This window comes from Bubalus bubalis, chromosome 1 (assembly GCF_019923935.1).
Source record: "Bubalus bubalis isolate 160015118507 breed Murrah chromosome 1, NDDB_SH_1, whole genome shotgun sequence".
Taxonomy (NCBI): Eukaryota; Metazoa; Chordata; class Mammalia; order Artiodactyla; family Bovidae; genus Bubalus; species Bubalus bubalis.
Window position 1 is genome coordinate 45074286 of NC_059157.1, and position 19738 is coordinate 45094023.

At 51.6% G+C, this 19738-nt stretch overlaps 2 protein-coding genes across 2 annotated transcripts in view; one reads left to right on the forward strand and one right to left on the reverse strand.

Moving 5' to 3' along the window:
- Positions 1-18594, forward strand: part of LOC102415270 (liprin-alpha-1) — a 48633-nt gene extending 30039 nt beyond the window's left edge. Inside the window, 5 exon segments of the mRNA XM_045164836.1 lie at positions 6764-6865; positions 7088-7300; positions 7302-7309; positions 12909-13044; positions 15702-18594. Of these exon segments, the coding sequence (XP_045020771.1) occupies positions 6764-6865; positions 7088-7300; positions 7302-7309; positions 12909-13044; positions 15702-16076 (834 nt within the window). The 3' untranslated portion in view covers positions 16077-18594.
- Positions 1-19738, reverse strand: part of LOC123465559 (liprin-alpha-1-like) — a gene marked incomplete in the record, with an annotated part of 992590 nt that overhangs the window by 238837 nt on the left and 734015 nt on the right.

Sequence of the window (19738 nt, forward strand, 5' to 3'; positions counted from 1 at the left end):
CCCAGCTGCCGGGCGTGGGTGCGTGCGTGCGGGGCCTGGGGGGTGGGGTGAGGGGCACGGAGGTCTCGGCGCCCTCCCGTCCTGGGCCTCTCCAGGCCCGCCCCGCTCGGCGGGCCTCCCCCAATCCCGTTCGCTGCTCAGGGCCACTAGGCCTGGAGGTGTCTGGCTTAGGGGCCCGCGATCCTCGGAGCCTCCTGCGTGCCTAGGCGCAGCCCAGCTGGGGCCCTGAGCGCTCATCCTGCCCGGCACCTGCCTGGTGCCCAAACCCCCAGGAGCCATGGCGGCGCGGTTGACCTGAGCGCCTCAGCCCCGCCCCTTCACCCTACCGAGGCCACCCCCTTGTCTCCACGCCTCCGGCCAAGCACATAACCTTCCTGAAAGAGCAGACGAGCGACAGGCTGGCCCAGGGACAGATGCCCAGACAGTCACACGCACCCACGTGAAGGGAGACAGCCAGCCGGCCGCACCTCTCCACGGGGGCGCGCACTGTGCCAATGCCACCACGCCTCCTGAACACCGCCACCCCCCCGGGCCAGCAACCGAGGGGAGCCCACCCCCCACAGCCCGCCCGCCTCTAAGCCTTCCCATTTATAGTTTTTAACAACGTAGTTTAACAACGGGCTCCTTCAATATATTCTATACTGTTTTCTTTCTCATATATATATTTTAACCGATCCATCTTTCAGTTCACTGATCCTCTCCTCGGCTACGTCCAATTTGAGGTTAAGCCCAGAGACTGAGTTCTTAAATTCAGTCACTGTTATTGTAAAGTTCTAGAGTCAGTTTTGATTCTCAGAAGTTTTTCCTTTTGTCAAGTGTATTTTTGAATTGGTGACATTTGCATCTGTTACTTCTAGCATACCTCTGATATGCTGATATACATCTGATACCTCTGGATCTGGTTCAGTTCTTTTTCTCTTGGTCCTGTTTGTTGTTACACCCTTTTTTGCTTTTTTGGTTGCATGTTGGACATTATGTTTGGAAAACCCTAGAGGTTCTGAGTGATGCTGTCTTCTCCAGGGTTTCCTCTGAGACACACCTCCAGTGGGGACAGAGCTGTCTGTTTACTCAGGGCCTGAGGGACTTGAGGCTGGGTGGTCCTTGTAAGCTCAGTCTCAGTAGCCTTCACCCACCTACCCCCTTCCCCGCCCCCCCCCCCAACCCCGACCCCAGGGAGGAGCTTTGCAGCGTCTCCCTCTGGAAGCCTGGGCTGCCTCCCAGGACCCCCCTTATCATCAGGTCCTGAAGCCCACCGTCTGTCTCCTGAGCACCACGAGGTGACTGATACTCAGCGCTCAGCTGGTTTGGGCAGAGTGTTGGCTATGTTTTCTGACATCCTGCCTTGTCAGGCCTGCGCTCGAATTTTTGTCTTCCCAGCCCAAGGAACCGTAAAGAGTTGTGTTAGCCAGCCCCTTCTGCTTGACTTTTTCCCTGCATTTTCTTCGCAGAGTCGGCTTTGTTCAGATGCCCCGAGGGAAGGAGCGGCCCTCTCAGTCTCCAGCTCCCTCAGTGGGCTTCTCTTTTGTTTGAAATCTTGGATTGTGGCTGCCTAAGGACCTCTTTGGACGGGGGAGCCTGGTGGGCTGCCGTCTATGGGGTCGCACAGAGTCGGACACGACTTAGCAGCAGCAGCAGCAAGGACCTCTTTTAAACTGTATTTAGCTTTTCTAGCTCTTGGTAGGCTGACCTCCAAGCTGCTTGTGTCTGTCACTGGAAGTGGGGACGCCCTGGGTGCCTTCTGTCATCTGAATCCACATGTAACAGTCACAGTAATTGTATTGATCAAGTTTATTTGATACCGGGGAAAAGAAGAACCAGGGGTCCTTGCTTGGTACCCACGGTTGTGTTTCTGATCAGAATCCCCAGCTTGCCTGGGCTGTTTCAGTGCCACGTTGAACTTGGGAAAGAGGTGGAGCAAGCGGCCCACGTGGCCTGGAGACAGAGGAGCCAGTCTGCCCTCTTCCCCTGCCCCTGCCGGTCCAGGGCAGGCCTTGGGATGACGGGCTGCTGGTGGTGGAGAAGGCTGAGGAGGGAGGGGTTATGTGACCTGTATTTTGTGACATGGTCACATGTGGGCTTTCTTTTTCAGTTTGAAAAAAATGACTGCTTTTAGTCTTCCCTCCAGTTTCACTTTAAGGTTGAAAATGAAGATTTTATTCTTAGAGTTGAGCACAGTGATTTTACAGTCTTTTTGAAAGCAACAATTGAGGTTTTAAAAACACACCTCAGAGAACTCCAGTAGATAAAGCCAAAACAAAAGAACGTGTTCAGGGTGAACTGCAGCGGGACCCCAAACTGTACTCTGTCTCTCCCAGCATCTGTAATCGCTGAGATGGCTGGATATAGGACCCCAAGCACCCTGGGAACCGAGGTCCTCAAGTGACAGCAGAGGTCCGGGCTGAGCCAGGAGCAGTGTGGCCTGTGCCCTGGCGAGTGGAGAGCCTCGAGGGTGGGAGTGGGGCCAGGAGAGAGGTGGGAGAGTCGGGGGTGGAGGGTGGGGCAGCACCTGGCAGGGTCTGGGAGGCGCTGGCTGTCGCGGCTCGAGGCAGGGACACCCCTGAACCTCCACTGTGCAGCCCTTATGGGGCAGAGTTATCTGGCAGCCCAGGGTCAAAGTTAAGAGGGCGAGTTCGCCACAGCTTGAATGAACCCCTGTACCCACAGTAGGTTCATTTTAACTGCCTGGAGTGAGTTTGGTCAAGCCATTGCTGAGCTCGAGTGAGGGAAGTCAGTCAGGGGGGACCGAGCTCAGGGTGAGAGTGAAGGGCAGCTAGTGTGGTGAGTCCTCCTCAGCCGGGTGGGTTCTGCGGACGCCCTTGAGTTCAGGGGTGCCCTTTCAGTAGCCTCACTGGAGGCTTGTTTGGAGGGTAGAGCGGGCAGAAGCCCACTCAGAAGATGTGCTCATTCCCGGGGTGGTGGTTTCTGAAGCAGTTTATACTGCTTGGTTCGACTGTGACCCAGTACCTTGAGGGTCATGTTTGACAGGGGGCCTGAGCCATGGGCACGGCCTGCCTTCTCCCGCACCCCACACTCACCTGTCATCTTTTTGGCAGCCCCTATCCCCCTCTCTGCACTCTTGACGGTGGGCCTGAGCCCAGCCCCCTTGTTACCACGGAGCCCCTTGTGACTGAGCGGGTTCCAGTTCTGGGCTCCTGGGAGACGTGCTGGAGGCAGAGCCTTCGTGCCATTTCTCCTTGAGACAGAAGTGCTGGTGGTCATAGTTTGAGAGCGGTGTGTGAGAGAGTGGTGTGTGAGAGCGGTTTGTGTGAGCGCGGTGGTCGTAGTGTGAATAGCGGTGGTTGTAGTGTGAGATCAGTGATGATAGCTCAGGAGCCAAGGTATCCTACTGTGAAACAGCGGTTGCCCCCAAATGGGGGGCTGCCCCCATCCACGAGGATGGGTTGCAGAAGGGCCTGCCTGTGGGTGCTTTTTCAGTGCTGCAACCCCAAGGCAAAGGCCAAGACTAGGAAGAACTTGGCCTCGGCCCAAGTCCTGGAAGCAGAGTGGCCTGAGGTGAGAGCAGCCGGGGGCTGGGCCCGTCGGATTGGCCCTCACCTGGCGAAGCGTTGGGGTTGTGGTTCATTTTGTTAGCATGATTGTGGGCCGTGTCAGCCAGGGCGTTTTGGCCTTAGTGGGCAGGATCGACCCCAGCAGTTTACCTTCTAAGAGGTTGTGCAGGTTCTGCGTGGAGGATGGGCGGGGGGCCCACAAGAAGGGAAACACTGGCTGGAGGAGTCATTGGGGACTGAGCTATTGAGTCAGTCCTTGAAGCAGAAAGGCTAAACACCTTAACGTCTCCCTTCTTCCAAAGAAAGGATATACGGGCTGGATGAGTCTCTGGGGCATGAGGATCGAACTAGAGAGTCAGTCCTTGAAGTAGAAAGGCTAAGCCCGTTAATGTCTCCCATCTTACAAAGCACAGACCAGTGTGTCCAGTATTTTAATGACTGGTACCTACTGCTTACGTGTATAACATACACCCTCATAGCTTCACATGTCTACTACATACATCTTACAAGTGCTGGGCACTGTTCTGGGTGCTGGACACTCAGTATGTAGTAGGGGATACCTAGCCCAGGATCTTTTTATTTCTGCAAAGAAAAATAGAAGAACGAAAGACTCCGAGTGTTCGGTTTGAGCAAGTTCACCAAGTGGATGGCCCCGCGTACACGCAAATTGTGGTAAAATACATATAACATAAATTTAACATTTTAATCAGTTGATTGAATGACTGGGTGACTTCAGTGGAGTCAGGTTAACAGAGGCCTTGGGGTGCCATCAGCCTTTTTCCCAGAGGAACACTCCAAAGCCTCGTGGCCTTGTAGACCTTCCCTTTTTTATTCACTCTCCCCAGTGGTTCTAGGTCACTGGTCTGTGTGTCATTTAGGGATCTCTTTATCCACTTTGTTGTTAGGTTTATGTTTTGGAAAGCTTCTCAGACGTCCCTGGACCTTGAGAAGGCAGGCTTGGATTCTGGGTTCTCCCCTGCCACGTGCCTGTCAGGTCGAGGTGGAGGCTGAAGGCCGGTCTGAGTTGTGGTGGTCTGTGTGGTCTTGGGGTCAGTGGATCCCCTCTTCTCTGGAGGGGCAAGGGGATTCTTTGTGTGGAGCCTGGAGAGACTTGACAGGGTCAGTCTTCACAGTCTCACTCTCTTTTTAATTTATGTTTGCATTTAGTTTCTCATTTAACTGTTTTCTAGGAGTTTCCAACTCCTACTGAAGAACTAAAAATATGCAGGGAGCAGCTTCTTAGAAGAAGAAATCGCTGAGCTGAAAGCGGAAAGAAACAACACCAGGGTCAGTAGGGGGATTCTCACGTGTTGACATTTGCCCCGTGGGGGTCACTGCTGGCCTCCGTGTTGCTGTCTTGAAAGTCTGTCTGATTTTCAAGTCATTTTTCACATCTTCCCTCTGAGCAGACCAGGGTGGATCAGTTCGGGATTCTCATACCTTGCTTCAAATTTATGATGAGAGCTAATGTAATTTTAGTACATTTGAGGGGGGAGTTCTCTTAACTTACATTTTTGTCCACACTACACTTTGTGTGGGATCTTACTTCCCCGACCAGGGATTAAAACCCATGACCCCTGCAGAAGTGTGGAGTCTTAACTACTGGGCCCCTGGGGAAGTCCACTCTAACTTTAGACTGAACGGGCGGGATTCCGACGTGCCTTAGCATGTTTCTGGCTATAGCGTGAGGCTGAGAGGAGTTATTGGCCCTGAAGTCAAGCATGATGGTGCTCCTTTGGCCCTGCCCTGCAGCTGCTGCTGGAGCACCTGCAGTGCCTGGTTTCCTGGTACGTGCCGTCCCTCCGGATGATGGCGGGCAAGCGGCAGGCCCAGTCCCTAGCCGGCATGACCAGCAAGGTATAGGTGCTCAGGGCGCTGAAATTGCTCTTTGAGCACCACGAGGCCCTGGACGAGAAGGTACCAGCCACCCGGCTGTCCTGGATTTGTACACTTGCTGCCTTGTTAGGTGGATGATGCATGTATTTATGTACCTAGTTGACTTTTGAGCTTCTTGAATTCTTGAATATAAATTTTTTCTGTAAGAAGTCAGAGTTTTATATGGTTAAAAAGTGTTGCCTGCATACATGCTCAGTCATGTCCGAATCTTTGCAACCCTGTGGACTGTAGCCCACTACACTCCTCTCTTCATGGGGCTTCCCAGGCATGAATACTGGAGTGGGTGGCCATCTTCTACTCCAGGGGATCTTCCCGACCCAGGGATCGAACCTGCCCTCTTGCATTGTCAGGCGGATTCTTTACCACTGAGTCACCTGGGAAGCCCCCAGTTAAAAAGTATTAGTTAGTATAAATATCTTAAGATTTATTATATTCTGTATATCATAAAAACTGGGTAATAGAATTAATTTAGGATAACATTTTGTTCTCTCAAACTTAGAATTTAAAGCTGTTAACAAGCAGATTTTCTTGACGTTAAGATCAATGAGAGACATTAAAGGTATTCTGTTACAGTATCCATATATTAGGGTGAGTATACAGTAAGAAGTGTACTAACCTATATACACATACCAACACACAGTGACTCAGCCCCTTTTATTTGAGTTGAGAGCGCAATTACAAGTAGCACTCGAAAGGTGTAGTTTGTTAGAAGAAGAATTAGGTGCCACACATAAAGAGGTAAGTTTCATCAGTCGTCGTGTAATTTCAGTTACTGCTGCTACTGCTGCTAAGTCACTTCAGTCGTGTCGGACTCTGTGTGACCCCATAGACGGCAGCCCACCAGGCTCTCCCACCTCTGGGATTCTCCAGGCAACAACACTGGAGTGGGTTGCCATTTCCTTCTCCAGTGCATGAAAGTGAAAAGTGAAAGTGAAGCCACTCAGTCGTGTCCGAATCTTAGCGACCCCATGGACTGCAGCCAACCAGGCTCCTCTGTCCATGAGATTTTCCAGGCAAGGGTTTGTCATTTGTATCCTTGCATTTTAAAAAAGAATGAAGGCTATAGTGGTGGGTATCAGATGTTATTTATCTTTCTGATTGAGGGCCTGCCCACCTGAGTTATTTTAATGACTAGTAAACTAGCCTTGTGGCTCAGAGCTCCAGGATCTCTTAAGTACCCCATTGTCCAGGAGAAGACAAATTCTGACTCTAATCACCTGGTTGTATTCGGGATGGATAGCATCACCATGTATTTTCTTTTTATGTTGTGTTTTCAGTTTAGAGTTGAATTTTTCCAGGTGGAGTTTTGCTGTCTTTACTTATTTCTTTACTCTGATTCATTTTTTTTTTGGTTTTAGCAGATGATTCTTAAAGAGGAGAATAACCAGGAAAAGATATTAACGGACGGGGTGCTTGATGTAAATCACGAGCCAGAAAACATGCCAAGCGCCATTGGAAAAGCAAGTCCTTGGTCTCGCTCTCTTTCTGGTTCTCGTCTTACTGTCCAGTCTGTGCGGGGCTGTTGGGACCTCTCACTGATGCACCATGTAGGTCTGAGCGGCCGTGAGGGTCCTGTGAGCTCCCAGAGCGCAGAAGGCAGTTTTGACCTCACCAATTGCCTGGAAGTGCTGTTTTCCCTCCCTCCCAAAACCAGGCTGTCTAAGGCTTCCTTTTCCCCTTAGAGATCCTCTGACGGCTGTCTAAGCCACGAGGAAGACCTGGCTAAGGTGATCGAGCTCCAGGAAGTCATAGACAAGCAGTCGCAAGAGCAGAGCCAGATGAAGGAGCGCCTGGCAGCCCTGTCTGCCCACGTGACAGAGCTGGAGAAGGACCTGGACACGGCCAGGAGGGACCTCCTCAAGTCCGAGGAAGTGAACATAAAACTGCAGCAGGACGTCTGCGAAGTGAGTGATGGCGGCCATGTCTGTTGTCCTGAGGTGGAATGTGGGTCTCTTGTTCTCCCAGGGATCTCAGCCTTGGGATGGCTGCGTGAGTAAGAGCAGAGCTCTGGCGAGACCACAGCTGGCTGCCTCCCCGCCTCTGCATCGAGGTCTCTGGGGTAGAAGAGGCCTGGTCCAGGCTGTCCGTTGGCAGTGGACCAACATGAGGGCAGCCCTGGCGCTGTGCTACAGCCTGGGTGTGGACTTCTCATTTCTACAAGTTCCAGGGGGCCCAGTGTGCTCCTTTTTCAAAAACTCATTCATTCATTCATTCATTCATTCATTTATTGGCGTATAGTTGCTTTACACTGCTGTGTCAATTTCTGCTGTACAGCAAATTGAATCAGTCATATTTCTATCCATCTATCTATGTGTCTCCCTCTCTTTTAGATTTCCTGCCCATTTACTTCACCACAGAGCACTGAGTAGACTTCCCTGTGCTGTACACTACGTCCTTACTCATTGACTTTATGCGTAGTATCAGTACTGTATATATGTCAACCCCAGTCTCCCGGTTCATCCCCCCCTCCACCTGCCTGTTGAATGTGTTCCTGATGCTGAAATTTCCTTCTGATTCATTCAGGCGAGTCTGGTGACGTCTGTGGAGCCCGTTATCTCGGAGAGATGGGAGCATGCTGTGTGGGCTCTGCTGAGGCAGCTTGCCTGGCCATCTTCTCTAGTTTTCCGAGGTTCCGCTCCTTGAAGGGATGTGTGACAGTGATACCGGTGGTCAGACAAGTCGAGTGGCATTTGCTCACTGTCAGATCCTCAGGCCCGAGCTGTGTAACCATGTGGAATCATGATGTTTCTGGCGGTCATGTCTGCGGGTGTCGTGATTTATGAGAAACTCCCTAGCGGTCGCTGTGAAAACAGAAGAGTGCTGGGGGCTCAGGCCGCCCCCTGTGAGCCTCACCTCTCCTCTGTGGGCAGACAGACAGCTCCCACCCTGCCCCCCCTGCCCCATGAGACCGTCTCAGAGAGAACCCCTCCAACATGTGGTACAGCAGGTGTACTTGTTTAGTAGCTTGGTGTGAGTGATTCTGTGTGAGAACTCAAAACAGAAATATTTGCACAGGTTTGTATAACCTATTCACAATACTCTTTGGCAACAGGAGGAGATTAGGTGGCAGAGTTTAATACGTATAGAATTCAGGAAAAAGCATTTTCTTTCACTTTTAATGTTAGGACTTTGTCCACATGGGACAGGAGTTGCACCAGCAGCAAGTTCTGGTCCTGGTTTAAGCATTTCATACATGTGGTGTAACTGCTTTAGAAAAAACTAGGCTTGAGAAGGCTGGCCCGGTTGTGTTACATTTTGACTTCTGTTTCCACTCGTTAATATTCTTGCTTTAATTCTGAGGAAATTGCATGAGACTTTTCCAACTTTTACCCGAGGAAACGAGCCTCAGAGCTCCCCGTTGGATCTGTTGAAGGTCCCTCCCTGTTCTGGGTCAAGCCCGCCTGTATGGTGTAGCAGACAGAGGTCCTGACTTCATGCCAGATACCTTCCCTCCTGGAGTTCTTGCAATAACAGGGTAGTTTAGGATACTTTTTGTTTGCTGTTTGGGTTTATTATGTAGAAAAGAAGCTTGGTAAACCGAATGGCTGGACAGAACGTTAAGGCAAATGGGTGCCAATCGTGGCAAATGTGACCTTTGAGGTAGGCGCATTTTTGCTCACGTCCGAGAAAACTGCCGTGTCTATGACTTTAATTTTGAGGACGTAACCTTTATGTCCAACCAGTCCATTCTGAAGGAGATCAGCCCTGGGATTTCTTTGGAAGGAATGATGCTAAAGCTGAAAGTCCAGTACTTTGGCCACCTCATGCGAAGAGTTGACTCACTGGAAAAGACTCTGATGCTGGGAGGGATTGGGGGCAGGAGGAGAAGGGGACAACAGAGGATGAGATGGCTGGATGGCATCACTGACTTGATGGATGTGAGTCCGAGTGAACTCCGGGAGTTGGTGATGGACAGGGTGGCCTGGTGTGCTGCGATTCATGGGGTCGCAAAGAGTTGGACACGACTGAGCAACTGATCTGATCTGATCTGAACCTTTATGTTTGATTTGAAACTTAGGATGACCTCAGTGATAAACTTGAAAATGAAATTGCAAATAAGGATTCTAGGCATCGATAGGTAATGGCCTTTACTGAACTGTGTCTGACTTTTATAGTAGTGAATTACTGAGGAAGGAAGGTAAAGACCTTTTCATGTGACTCCTAGGTTGGAAATCAAGTCCCAGTGTAAAGTTCTTATGACCCTAAAATATTGCGTTCAAAAGTGTGGATGTACATCATGGTAAATCAGCTGTACTGGAAGGAAATACATTTTTAAAAAATTAGGGGTGACTGCAACTTACAGGTTTGAGTTATTTGGGACTTGGTTTAACCATTTTGTGGAATTCCATTCCGCTGCCTGAGGTGGAGGCTGAGCTGGCATAGAGAGGGTGGCCGCGCTCTCCAAGGTGCTGCTCTGGGTCCCTGGGGGGCGGGCGCGGGGAGGGCCTGTTCCCGGGCTGTCCCATCACACCCCTGCCCGTGCTCCTCAGTCCACACAGGAGCGCAGACACGGGGGTCGTGCTGCCCGTCTGAGATGGGAGCACTCCCTGAGTGTCAGGCAGCCCCCGCTTCTGTGTCATCCCTCGGTTAATTTCCCTCCAGTTTTGTCCCGTGTTCTGTGTGTCCCCAGGACGCTTCAACTCCGAATCACTGCTGCTTAGAGTTCAGTCAGCAATTCAAAGCCTAGCAGGATAGAGACCTAGAAAAATCCCATTCTCGTTTAAGAGATGGCCAGAATAGCTCTGTAATGAACACAGTTTTAAGTCTTTATCCATACACTTGTTGAAGAAGTCCCAGCAGGGCACATGCAGACCTGGGGCCCCACTCCCAGCTCGCCGTTCCGGGGACCTCGCAGGTGAGAGGCCGCGTCCCGCGGATGTGGCGCTGCTGGGGGCATCGTCTCTACTGCCAGCCAGCCAGCCACCCCATCCTTCTGGCGGGAAAGGTGTTGTCCCGCACTGCCGGTGGCCACTGGCTGGGCATGGAGAGTCAGGCCGGGCCTGTGCTGGCACGGCTGTCAGGAGCGTTGCCTGGAGCTCAGTGAGCGGCTGAGGGGCCGTCCAGTGGCGGGCGGCAGGTGGTGTCAGTGCTCGCAGACCCTCCCAGAGCGGGGTCACTAACAGCCGCCAGGGGGCGCCCTTCCGCCTGTGATCTTCCTCTCCAGGCTTGGTTTCTCCTCTCCCCTGGCATCTCTGCTGTCCGTCCCGGTAGGCCTTGTAGTCCGACCTTTTGTCTTCCGGAAGCTCTGCCACTAAGGAGGCTAAACTGTTCGAATTTCCCTCCCAGCTTAGGAAGGTAGAACGTGTGCCTTGCGCATCCTGCACTTGCCGCTGCCTGCTGCCTGCGCTGGCTCACCACAGACAGTCCGAGGAGGGGGCGCAGCGGCCGAGGGTGCGGGCCCGGGGCTGGGGGGAGCACGTCTCCTCTCACCAGCCGGTCACCAGCACCCTCTGTGACCCACGAGTCACACTTGAAGTCACGCAGGCTGCGTGTGCAGGCGTGCGGGCATGCCCCCTGCAAACCCGGGGCCCGTGGTCCGCACAGAGCATGGCCCACTTGCTGTCAGGACAGGGTCCTTGCGAGCGGAGCTGACACTGTTCTTGGCCAAGGTGGGAGAGAGAGACGGCAGCATCGAGGAGAGGTTGTGCCAGAAGGAGGCCCAACTGGACGAAAGAACAAGGAGTTGCAGCGGGTGCGTGTGCTGACAGGGAGGCTGTGTCTGGGCGGGGGCCAGCGCTGCCTTTCTCCGTGGCTCCCGTCTGCCGCCGAGTGTGTGCGTGTGTGGCCCCATCTGCTGATCCAGGCACCCACCTCCTCGGGAGCAGGGCCAGAGGTGGTCGCCCATAGGCGGTGGGCAGGGGCCAGGGCGTCCCCACGTTCAAAGAGTCTGCTTGTTGCTCTGACCAGCCAGTCCAGGGAGCTGCTTGGGATACAGGTGGATCTCACGACTGCTCCTCTGACAAACCTGAGGGTGCCAGCCCGGGGCCCATGAAACTGAAGGCATGGCGCCCAGATGTGGAGCCTGCTTGCCTTGGCCATGGCGCTGGAGTCCCACATGCCAAACTGCTGGCCCAGACACGGTGTGTGTGTAGGATGGCTGCTCCTAGGCAGGAGGAGAAGGAGAGCACATTCCCTGCAGAACGGATAGGTGACATGGTCGGATTGCTGGCAGAGCTCCTCCAGTGTGAGGGGCTGGTGCTGTCAGAGTTGGAGAACCCCTGCTCCCAGGGTGGACAAGGTGAGTGTGAGGACTGCGTAGACAGTGGAGGAAGAGAAGGTGGACATGGCCTCCTGCTCTTGGGGGTTTTTGGGTAATGAGGGCCCTGGTGCCAGGACCCGAGGCCTGGCATGGTTGGGGGGTTCAGATGGAGAAGCCTGGGGCCTGGTCACCAGTCCCTGTGTGTCAGTGAGAGTGAGAGATAAGAAGAGGAAGCAGCTGTGGGGCAGGAGGGGCCGTTGTGCTCTGAAGACTGTGGGCCACAGCGGCTGGTGTGAGGGAGGGGTGTCTCCAGGAGGCAGCTCTCGAGGGGTCACAGCAGTGACTTAGCAGCACAGGTGGGGCCTCAGAGCGGGGCTTGCGGGCAGTGTGGGCTGGGTGGGGGGGCACTATGCTGGCTCAGGAGGGAGGGAGTGGGGACTGAAAACCTGGCTCACAGGCAGGGCAGGCTCGGCATATTTAGCAGGACCTCCCAGAGGAATTGGTCACCTTGTCTCTGAGACCTTCTCCCGGAGGAAAGAGCTTTGGGTGAGGAGGGGGAGAAAGATGGAGGCTGCACTCTGTGAGGGTCCGCAGTCCACGGCGGGACTGTGTCATACCCTGCATCAGTTCCCAAGTGTGCTCTGGTCCCAGGCCTTGTTTAGAAGTGGAGCAGAGAAAGGAGCCGTTCCGTCAGGAGGGAGGGGAGATGGGAGGGAAGACAGGCATGGCTCGGGGAGATTCCAGACTTCCATCTCCTGTGCAGCACAGTTTTCCTTGCAAAACCGTCGAGCAGAGCAGCGTGTGACCCTGAGCAAGCTGAGCTGGTGTTTGGCCCTGGCCTCTCTGCAGACGTATGGGGTGTCCTGTCCTCGGAGGAGGGCCCTGTCTCCCTGGTTTAGGGGCTCCTGCACATGAAGGCGCCACCCTCTTCCCAGAGACAAGACTAAGCAGAGCCCGGGTGGTCCTGCAGTGCAGGCGGCTCACAGTCAAGGGGGGGAGGGCCGCCCTGCCTCTCAGCAGGCCCCTGCTGAGTGAGCTCCTGGCACCAGCAGCCCCAGGCCTTAGCACTAAGCTCAGGGCCTGAGCATCTGTGCTGGGCCATGTTCAGCTCAGAGTCTGGTGACATGCTCACCTCTGCTTTAATGGGAGACACCAATGCGGCTCAGCTCCGAGCTGTGGGTCCAAGGCCTTTCTGCTGCAGGTTGTCTGAGGCGCCTTTAGAAGCAGTGAGAGTGGCTCTGGCTTGACTGACAGAGTGAGCTCTCTTTTCTTCTAATAGCACTCTTCTTTCCCGTGTGTTTCAGGCGACCTGACTTGGGCAGCGCTCTGGACCTCAGGTTCCCCATGGCGGAGTGGCCGGCAGACTCCTCCGGCAATGGGGCGGTGCTGTGGTGCCCCCAGAAAGGCCGGCTGGCAGTGCTGCACAAAGAGCCGTCCAAGGCAAGGACCCCCGCCACCCCCTTCCCGTCCCTGGTGGGCACCTTGTGAGGCACCTGCCCCCTCACACTGTGGTCCTGAGATGGGTTTGGAACAAAGCGTTGATAGATCGCTTTACGTCTTCCTATGTTCCTTTTTCTGAGTAAGAGTTTAGTTTTAAGGCATGCTTTTTTTCCTTAAAATAACCAATTTTGATAACTTGTGGCCTACTGTGAGGCCCAGCATGGTACTAATTAGCACAGTTTTGAAATCGTCCTACGAGTAAATGGATACACATATCCATCAGCTTATAGTGAGAAGAATTCTCATTGGAAGTTTAAGTGCCTTTATATTTTCACCTCATTCATGGCATGTATTTTTTCATACATGTGTGTGTTTTGAGCTTCCATATTCAGTGAGCAGTTAGTTTGGGCCAGACATGGTCAGAAGTGGGACTCCAGCAGTGAATTAAAAACCGTGTGTGTTCTTTATCCACTGCTACGTAACGGATCACGGCAAAGCTTAGTGACTTCCCTGTGAGCAGCTCACAGTCCACAGTGCCTGTGCATTGTAGCAGGCGGGCCTGGTTCAGGGCCTCCTGAGGGCACAGACACGGGAAGGCCCCCCAGGGCTGGATGGCAGGCTTTCAGACTCACCTGGCTGCTGGGGACAGGCCCATGTCCCTGCTGTGTGGCTTTCCCATGGGCTGGCTTTCCTTGGAACACCCTCTGACAGTGAGAACGCGGGGTTTAGCTCGGGGCCTTTCGTGCCCTGGTCTCGAGGCCGCACACCTTCACTTCTGTTTGTGAGAGTGAGCTGCGAAGTCCTGCCTCGCTCAGGGGCTGAGCAGGAGTTGCCCCTTCTGCCTCTTGAAGGGAGGAGGATGAAAGAATTTGTGGACCCCCTTTTAAACCCGTGAAACCTGCTGGACAATAATGAGCAGAGAAAGGAGACCAGAGTGCCCGAGTTGTCTGAGGAGGAGGGGACGATCGTGTGTGAACAGGGTGGCCAGCGAGGTGACACCAGGAGGGTGACCTTGAACCAGAGACCCGGAGGCAGGAAGAGAAGTAGCCTCTCGGAGATAGAAAAAGGGTCGTGTCAACCAGCGGGGACAAGGGAGAGGGCGGGCTGCATCAGGGAGGACCCCGGGCTCAGGCCTGAGCAGCTCGAGGCCAGAACCTGTTTCCTGAGGTGAGGAGGGCTGCTGGGGTGAGGAGCTAAGAGCGGGGCCTCAGCCCTGCCGAGGTGGACAAGCCCATGGGGTGTCCAGGGGACGTGTCAGGAGAGCAGCTGTTCTGGCCTGCATCCGGGAGAGGACTCACTCAACTCAGGGTGGACTTGGGGTTGTGGGCATACAGATGACATTTAAAGGCATGAGCATGGTAAAGTCACCAGGCATGTGCTGGTGGAGAGAGATGGGGTGCAAGGGTAGAGCCGTGGGGCACCCCGCATTGCAAGGTTGAGAAGGGGTGCAAGGGACTGAAGAATAACCCCAGGGAGGGTGGGGCCTGGAGCCCAGGGAGAGACATGCTGGGCGGGGCATGGGGGAGGGCAAGGAGGGGAGGCGGCTTGGTAACATGGGTTCCTCGAGCCCCTGGGGAGCTTCCCTGCAGGGCGGGGCACACCGCCTGCTTGCACAGAGCTGGAGACCCGGCGGGGAGGGAGACCATAGAGGCCACTCCCAGGGAGCTTTCAGAGACTTGCAGTGGGCGCTGCAGGGAGCCTTGGAGGAGGAATTGGAGGGTGAGAGAAGGGAGAGGACCTGCTGACCGGGCTGATGGGGGTGAACCCATAGGCAGCTGGTTCGCTGGAGAGGAGCAGGAATGATGGCAGGTGGTCCTGGAGCCAACAAAGGGGGTGGCCCAGCCCTGGGGCGGGGTTGTGACGAAGACAGGGGCTAGGGCACTGGCCACAGGGGACAGGGAGCCAGCAAGCCAGCACCTCGAGACTGCCCCTCAGTTCTTTTGAGGTCATGTCTGGGACAAGCAGGCAAGACCTGGGTGACAGTGTGGCGGGGGAGGTTTGCAGAGAGAAGGGTGTGAGGCGTGAGAGTGGGAGGGCGGTGCGGGGCCCCGTGGGCACTCTCCCGTGTGTCTCTGATGACAGAGCCACCCTTGTGGTGCGAGGGGCCATCACCAGAACAGCCCAAGGGCCTGTGCCCCGAGAGGAGAGCCGCGGGGGGCTGGGCCTCCCGTCCCCCGGCTGCCCCTGCTCGCTTCTGTCTGTGGGTATTCAGACCAGCCTGGGAAACGGAGGGCTGGGAGCCTGCAAGGATGGCACTCCCTGGTGAACTAGGACCAGTGTTGACCGCTGAGGGGGACCCAGCGGCTGCCGAGCTGAAAGATTCTTTTTTCTGATTTTCCTCCAGCCTGGCTGATGGAGGCATGGATGTATTTTTGTAATTTTCGGTTTTTGTCTCTGACTCCATCAGCCCACCCTTGTGAATAACCTCATAGGATTGCCTTCCATCCATGCTAAGACCTGAGTGTCACCAGGCCATCTAGGAACTGGATTCTCCTCCTGCCCATTTCTTCAGTACTGCTCGTTTAAGAGATGGCAGTGTCTCATGAACATGGCCCATTTATCCACAGTCAGGGCTTCCATGTAAAATTGTGTTCGGTTCCCAATAGACTTGAGCTGCCCTGAATGTTGCTGATGAGACGTGATCCTCTCGTGCCCAGGTGCAGACCCTGAAGGAGCAGGACTGGGAGCTCGTGCAGCAAGCCAGCATGCTGGCCAACGTGGCCCAGGTGTTCAAGAGTGATGAGGGCGTGTCTGATGGCGAGGGCAACAGGGTCACCTTCTTCAGCTCGGCTACTCAGCTGTCGCCCAGTAGGCAGGCCAATGCCAAGACTCTGACTGTGATGCTGCAGGAGTGTTGGGGATTTTCTCCTCGGGACTTGGAAGCGACGAACCTGAAAGAAGGACACTCGGACAGTCTCTTGCAAGGACTGACAAGTTTATTTCTGCAGTCAAGCCTTTTTATAAAAGTAGGAACAAAGATCTTAGAGTATACAGCCAGCAGAGCGCGTACGGGGTTAACACCTAATGGGTAAAAATATTTCAAGGACAGCGCGCTCTAAGTGACCCATGTGCTTATCCCATAACCTGTTTTCTCAAGCAACATCCTTAATATTTATTGTTAAATCTTGGAGCCAGGCACAACCAAAGGCAGGAGATGTTTTTCTGCCCGAGCACACCAAGCCAGGGTATTTCTGGCCCTTAGCCATTTTCCCAAGGACTTCCTCCAGCCGGCTATTTTGTACTGGGCTTCCCAACATATCCTCCTTTTGTTTTTAATTTAAGCACGGCAGCTGCTAGTTGGACTCCATTGTGGGAGGCACGGAGTCTTGAGTAGAGACATCTGAATCCTGTAAGCAATGACAGAAAAAGCAGGGTGATTAATACATATATAAAAATATTGCTTCCTGAAAACCAAGCTCTAGGGTCTAGAGACGATAGGGTTTTGGTTAAAGTATCATAAAATTGAGTGCTGTACAATTCCTAAGGTACCTTAACTTGAAAATTAGCAACTTGTTGTTTCAACAAATTGATGTCTAAACTTGAGTTATTTGTGAGATCCTGCAAATGCGCTTTAACTTTACCCCAAGGATATTCAGTGCTATTATAGGGCATGTTAGTCAGACAAAAAGAAGTAAAATTCCAGTGACAACGTATACGTGTTTGGAAAGTCAGTTGCTGCACTTGATCTCCTAAGTGGATAACCATAGTTCGTAACTCATTAATTCGTGTTTGTAATTGCTGATCTATTTGAGCTTGTCGAGTCCAAAGATCATGAGAGTCTTTGTGCCAAGCAGTGATAAAATCATGGTTTTGTATGGAATTATGTAAAGCCATACTGGACAAAGTTCCTATAGTCACAATAGAGATAAGGCTTAAGATGTCTGCAATAATCCACCCAATGATGCGCTTAGATCGCCTAAGTCCAGTTTTCAACAATACAGAAAGAAATACAGAATCAGTCCAAGGCTCAGTTAAGTTTACGGGAAGCCATAACTCAGATCTTTGTTTAACTAGTGCAATGCTAGCATTGTGATATGAAATGGTGTGATTAAGGCAGGTATACAATGCACATGCAGTACAATTGACAATCTTGGTTGATAAGTCAATATCAAAATGCCCTACAATAAACAAGTACGGAAGGTGAACACACGATTGAATATAGCCAGTACTATTGTGTAGGAAGGTATAATTATAAGGACGAAACACACCCACAGTCCCATAAACACTAGCGAAGTGCTCTAAGGCTGCTGAAATTTTCCAAATGTGCCATTGCTCTGGCCCCACAATGGAGACGACAGTCCTGGGTCGTGGGGGTGGTAAGCCCCCGTTATACCAATTCAGCAATATGTCCTTATCAGTCCAGAAACTTGTCTTAGTTTTATGAAAGCCTCCAATGCTTGATCTATTAAACCAGGAGCAATTATGATGTTCCTCCTGCTCTTCAGAACAGTTTACAAACAAACTGTGAGGTCCCCAGTCAACAAATTTAAATGTATGATTAGTATGATTTTGCTGAATTATAGAAACTTTCCCAAATTGGCCTCGACAATCAAACCAATGTACTGGTTGTATCTCCTGTTTTCTTCTCCAAGATACAGTATGACATGAAGTTTCCTCTGGTTGAAAAAGCGAGTTTGAATAGTTGGCTATCTGGCCTGGATAATGTTGCTCAGAGCCATTAAGTAAGAAAGATGCCATAACAAAAATTCCCAGATGCAAAGCAGTCCCATTGTTGGCAGAGTATGCCCACCACTGTGGGAAGATAGTCATGCAAAGGGGATGAGATCCGAAGCAGATAGGCAAGGTTTTGAATCCCACGGAAATGTTGATTGGCTTTCCCTCATCTTCATGAATTGGTCGCTTTGTGGACCAGGGACTTGGAAAATGCATGCTGTCATTAGTAAAGATCATAAGGGCTTTATCTACCCAATCCACTATGGAGAGAAGTGGTGGGTTGGGTATGTATGCCCAATAAACATATTCTGCACTTACCCCAGAGGAACAGGAAAGAACAGCTAACATTGCCAGAAACAGCTTATCTGGAGTCATAGGAGTTCCAGTACTCTTCAGTGTCTGCTCAGCCTGATGAGTCATGTTTTTCACTTGACCCCATGTCGGGTAAGGATTCAGATGATGGCGTTTCCTCATTGGCTCCTCCAGGGTCATTGACGAGACCCTTCATGTCAGTTTCGTCACTTGCCGAGGGAGTCCGGTCTTGGGGTCCCTCTCGGTAATGGACATGGCGAAGGGGAACCCAGATTTCCTCTCCATCTGCAATGACAAGACCATAACCCTTGCCTAGGAGTCGTAAGATACCTGGCAGCCACTGATCAAATTGCTTATACCATATTGGTGTATTGATTTCTAATTTGCTGTTTTTGTCTTCTGCAAAATGTCTATCTGCACGAGTGTCAGAATTATTTTTTGTTAGGTTTAAAAAATTCAGGGAATACAGAGTTAAAGATAATAGTAATTGAGGGTTCATGGGATAAGAAGTGTAGCTCCTCTTCCATATTCCCCCTTTCTGTTTTAATAAATGGGTTTTTAGGGTGCAGTGGACTCTTTCAATAATGGCTTGACCCTGAGGATTATAGGGTTTTCCTGTAATGTGTGTTATGTTCCATTCTGATAAAAATGAACGAAACGAATGCAAGGTGAATGAAGGTCCATTGTCTGTTTTCAAGACAGAAGGAATCCCCATAATGGGGAAGGTGAGTAAGAGTGCGGAAATGGTGTGTTTACTGGATTCTGAAGAGACAGGTACTGCCCAGATAAAACCTGAAAATGTATCAACTGAGACAAAAAGCAAAGAAAACTTTCCTAAGGAGCAGTGAGTGAAATCAGATTGCCAAAGGGAGTTAGGCTGTTGCCCCCGGGGATTAACTCCTGAGGTCGTAGTTCGTAAGCTCAAAGGGGCATAGACATCACAGGTTTTAATAATATGACACGCTTCAGTGAGAAGAATATGGTATTTAGAGTGCAGTCTGTTAGCATTGGTATGAAGATTAGCATGTTCGTCATTGGCAGACATAAAAATGGGAGCTATGAGCCTGTCAACAGCATCATTTCTTGCAACCAGAGGGCCAGGTAAACCTGAATGAGCATGTATATGTGCATTAAAGAAAGGTTCCGTACGTGAGCGAATTAAAGCTTGAGTCTGTGAAAAGAGAGTATATAATTCTTCATCTAGGTTGTATAAAAAGGCGGTAACAAAATCAGGAAAAAGGGAAGCAAGGTATTTGGAATCAGTATATACGTTGAAGGATAATGGTTGAAGCGACAAAAGAGCATATAAAGCATATAATTTAACTCTTTGTACTGAAGAATAGGTAGTGGGTAATTTCTCTTTGATACCAGGGCCGACAATCCCTGCTATGCCTTTCTTGTTGCCATCAATGAAATAGGTGGGTGCATTGGAAATAGGTTGGGATGTAATGATATTAGTTACAATGAATTTAGTACATTGTAGAAAGTCCCATAATTTTCCTTTTGACAAATGAAATGAGATAACGTTTTGAAAATCATTTAATGCCATTTGCATGGTCAAGTTATACTGTAAGGCAATTTGCAATTTCTTTTTTGTTCAAGGGAACACGTATTGCATATGGATCAAATCCAGTCAAAGTTTGTATATGGCTTCTTCCTGACATAATTAAGTGCCTTATTTTCTCAATATATGATACAATTTTTTTTT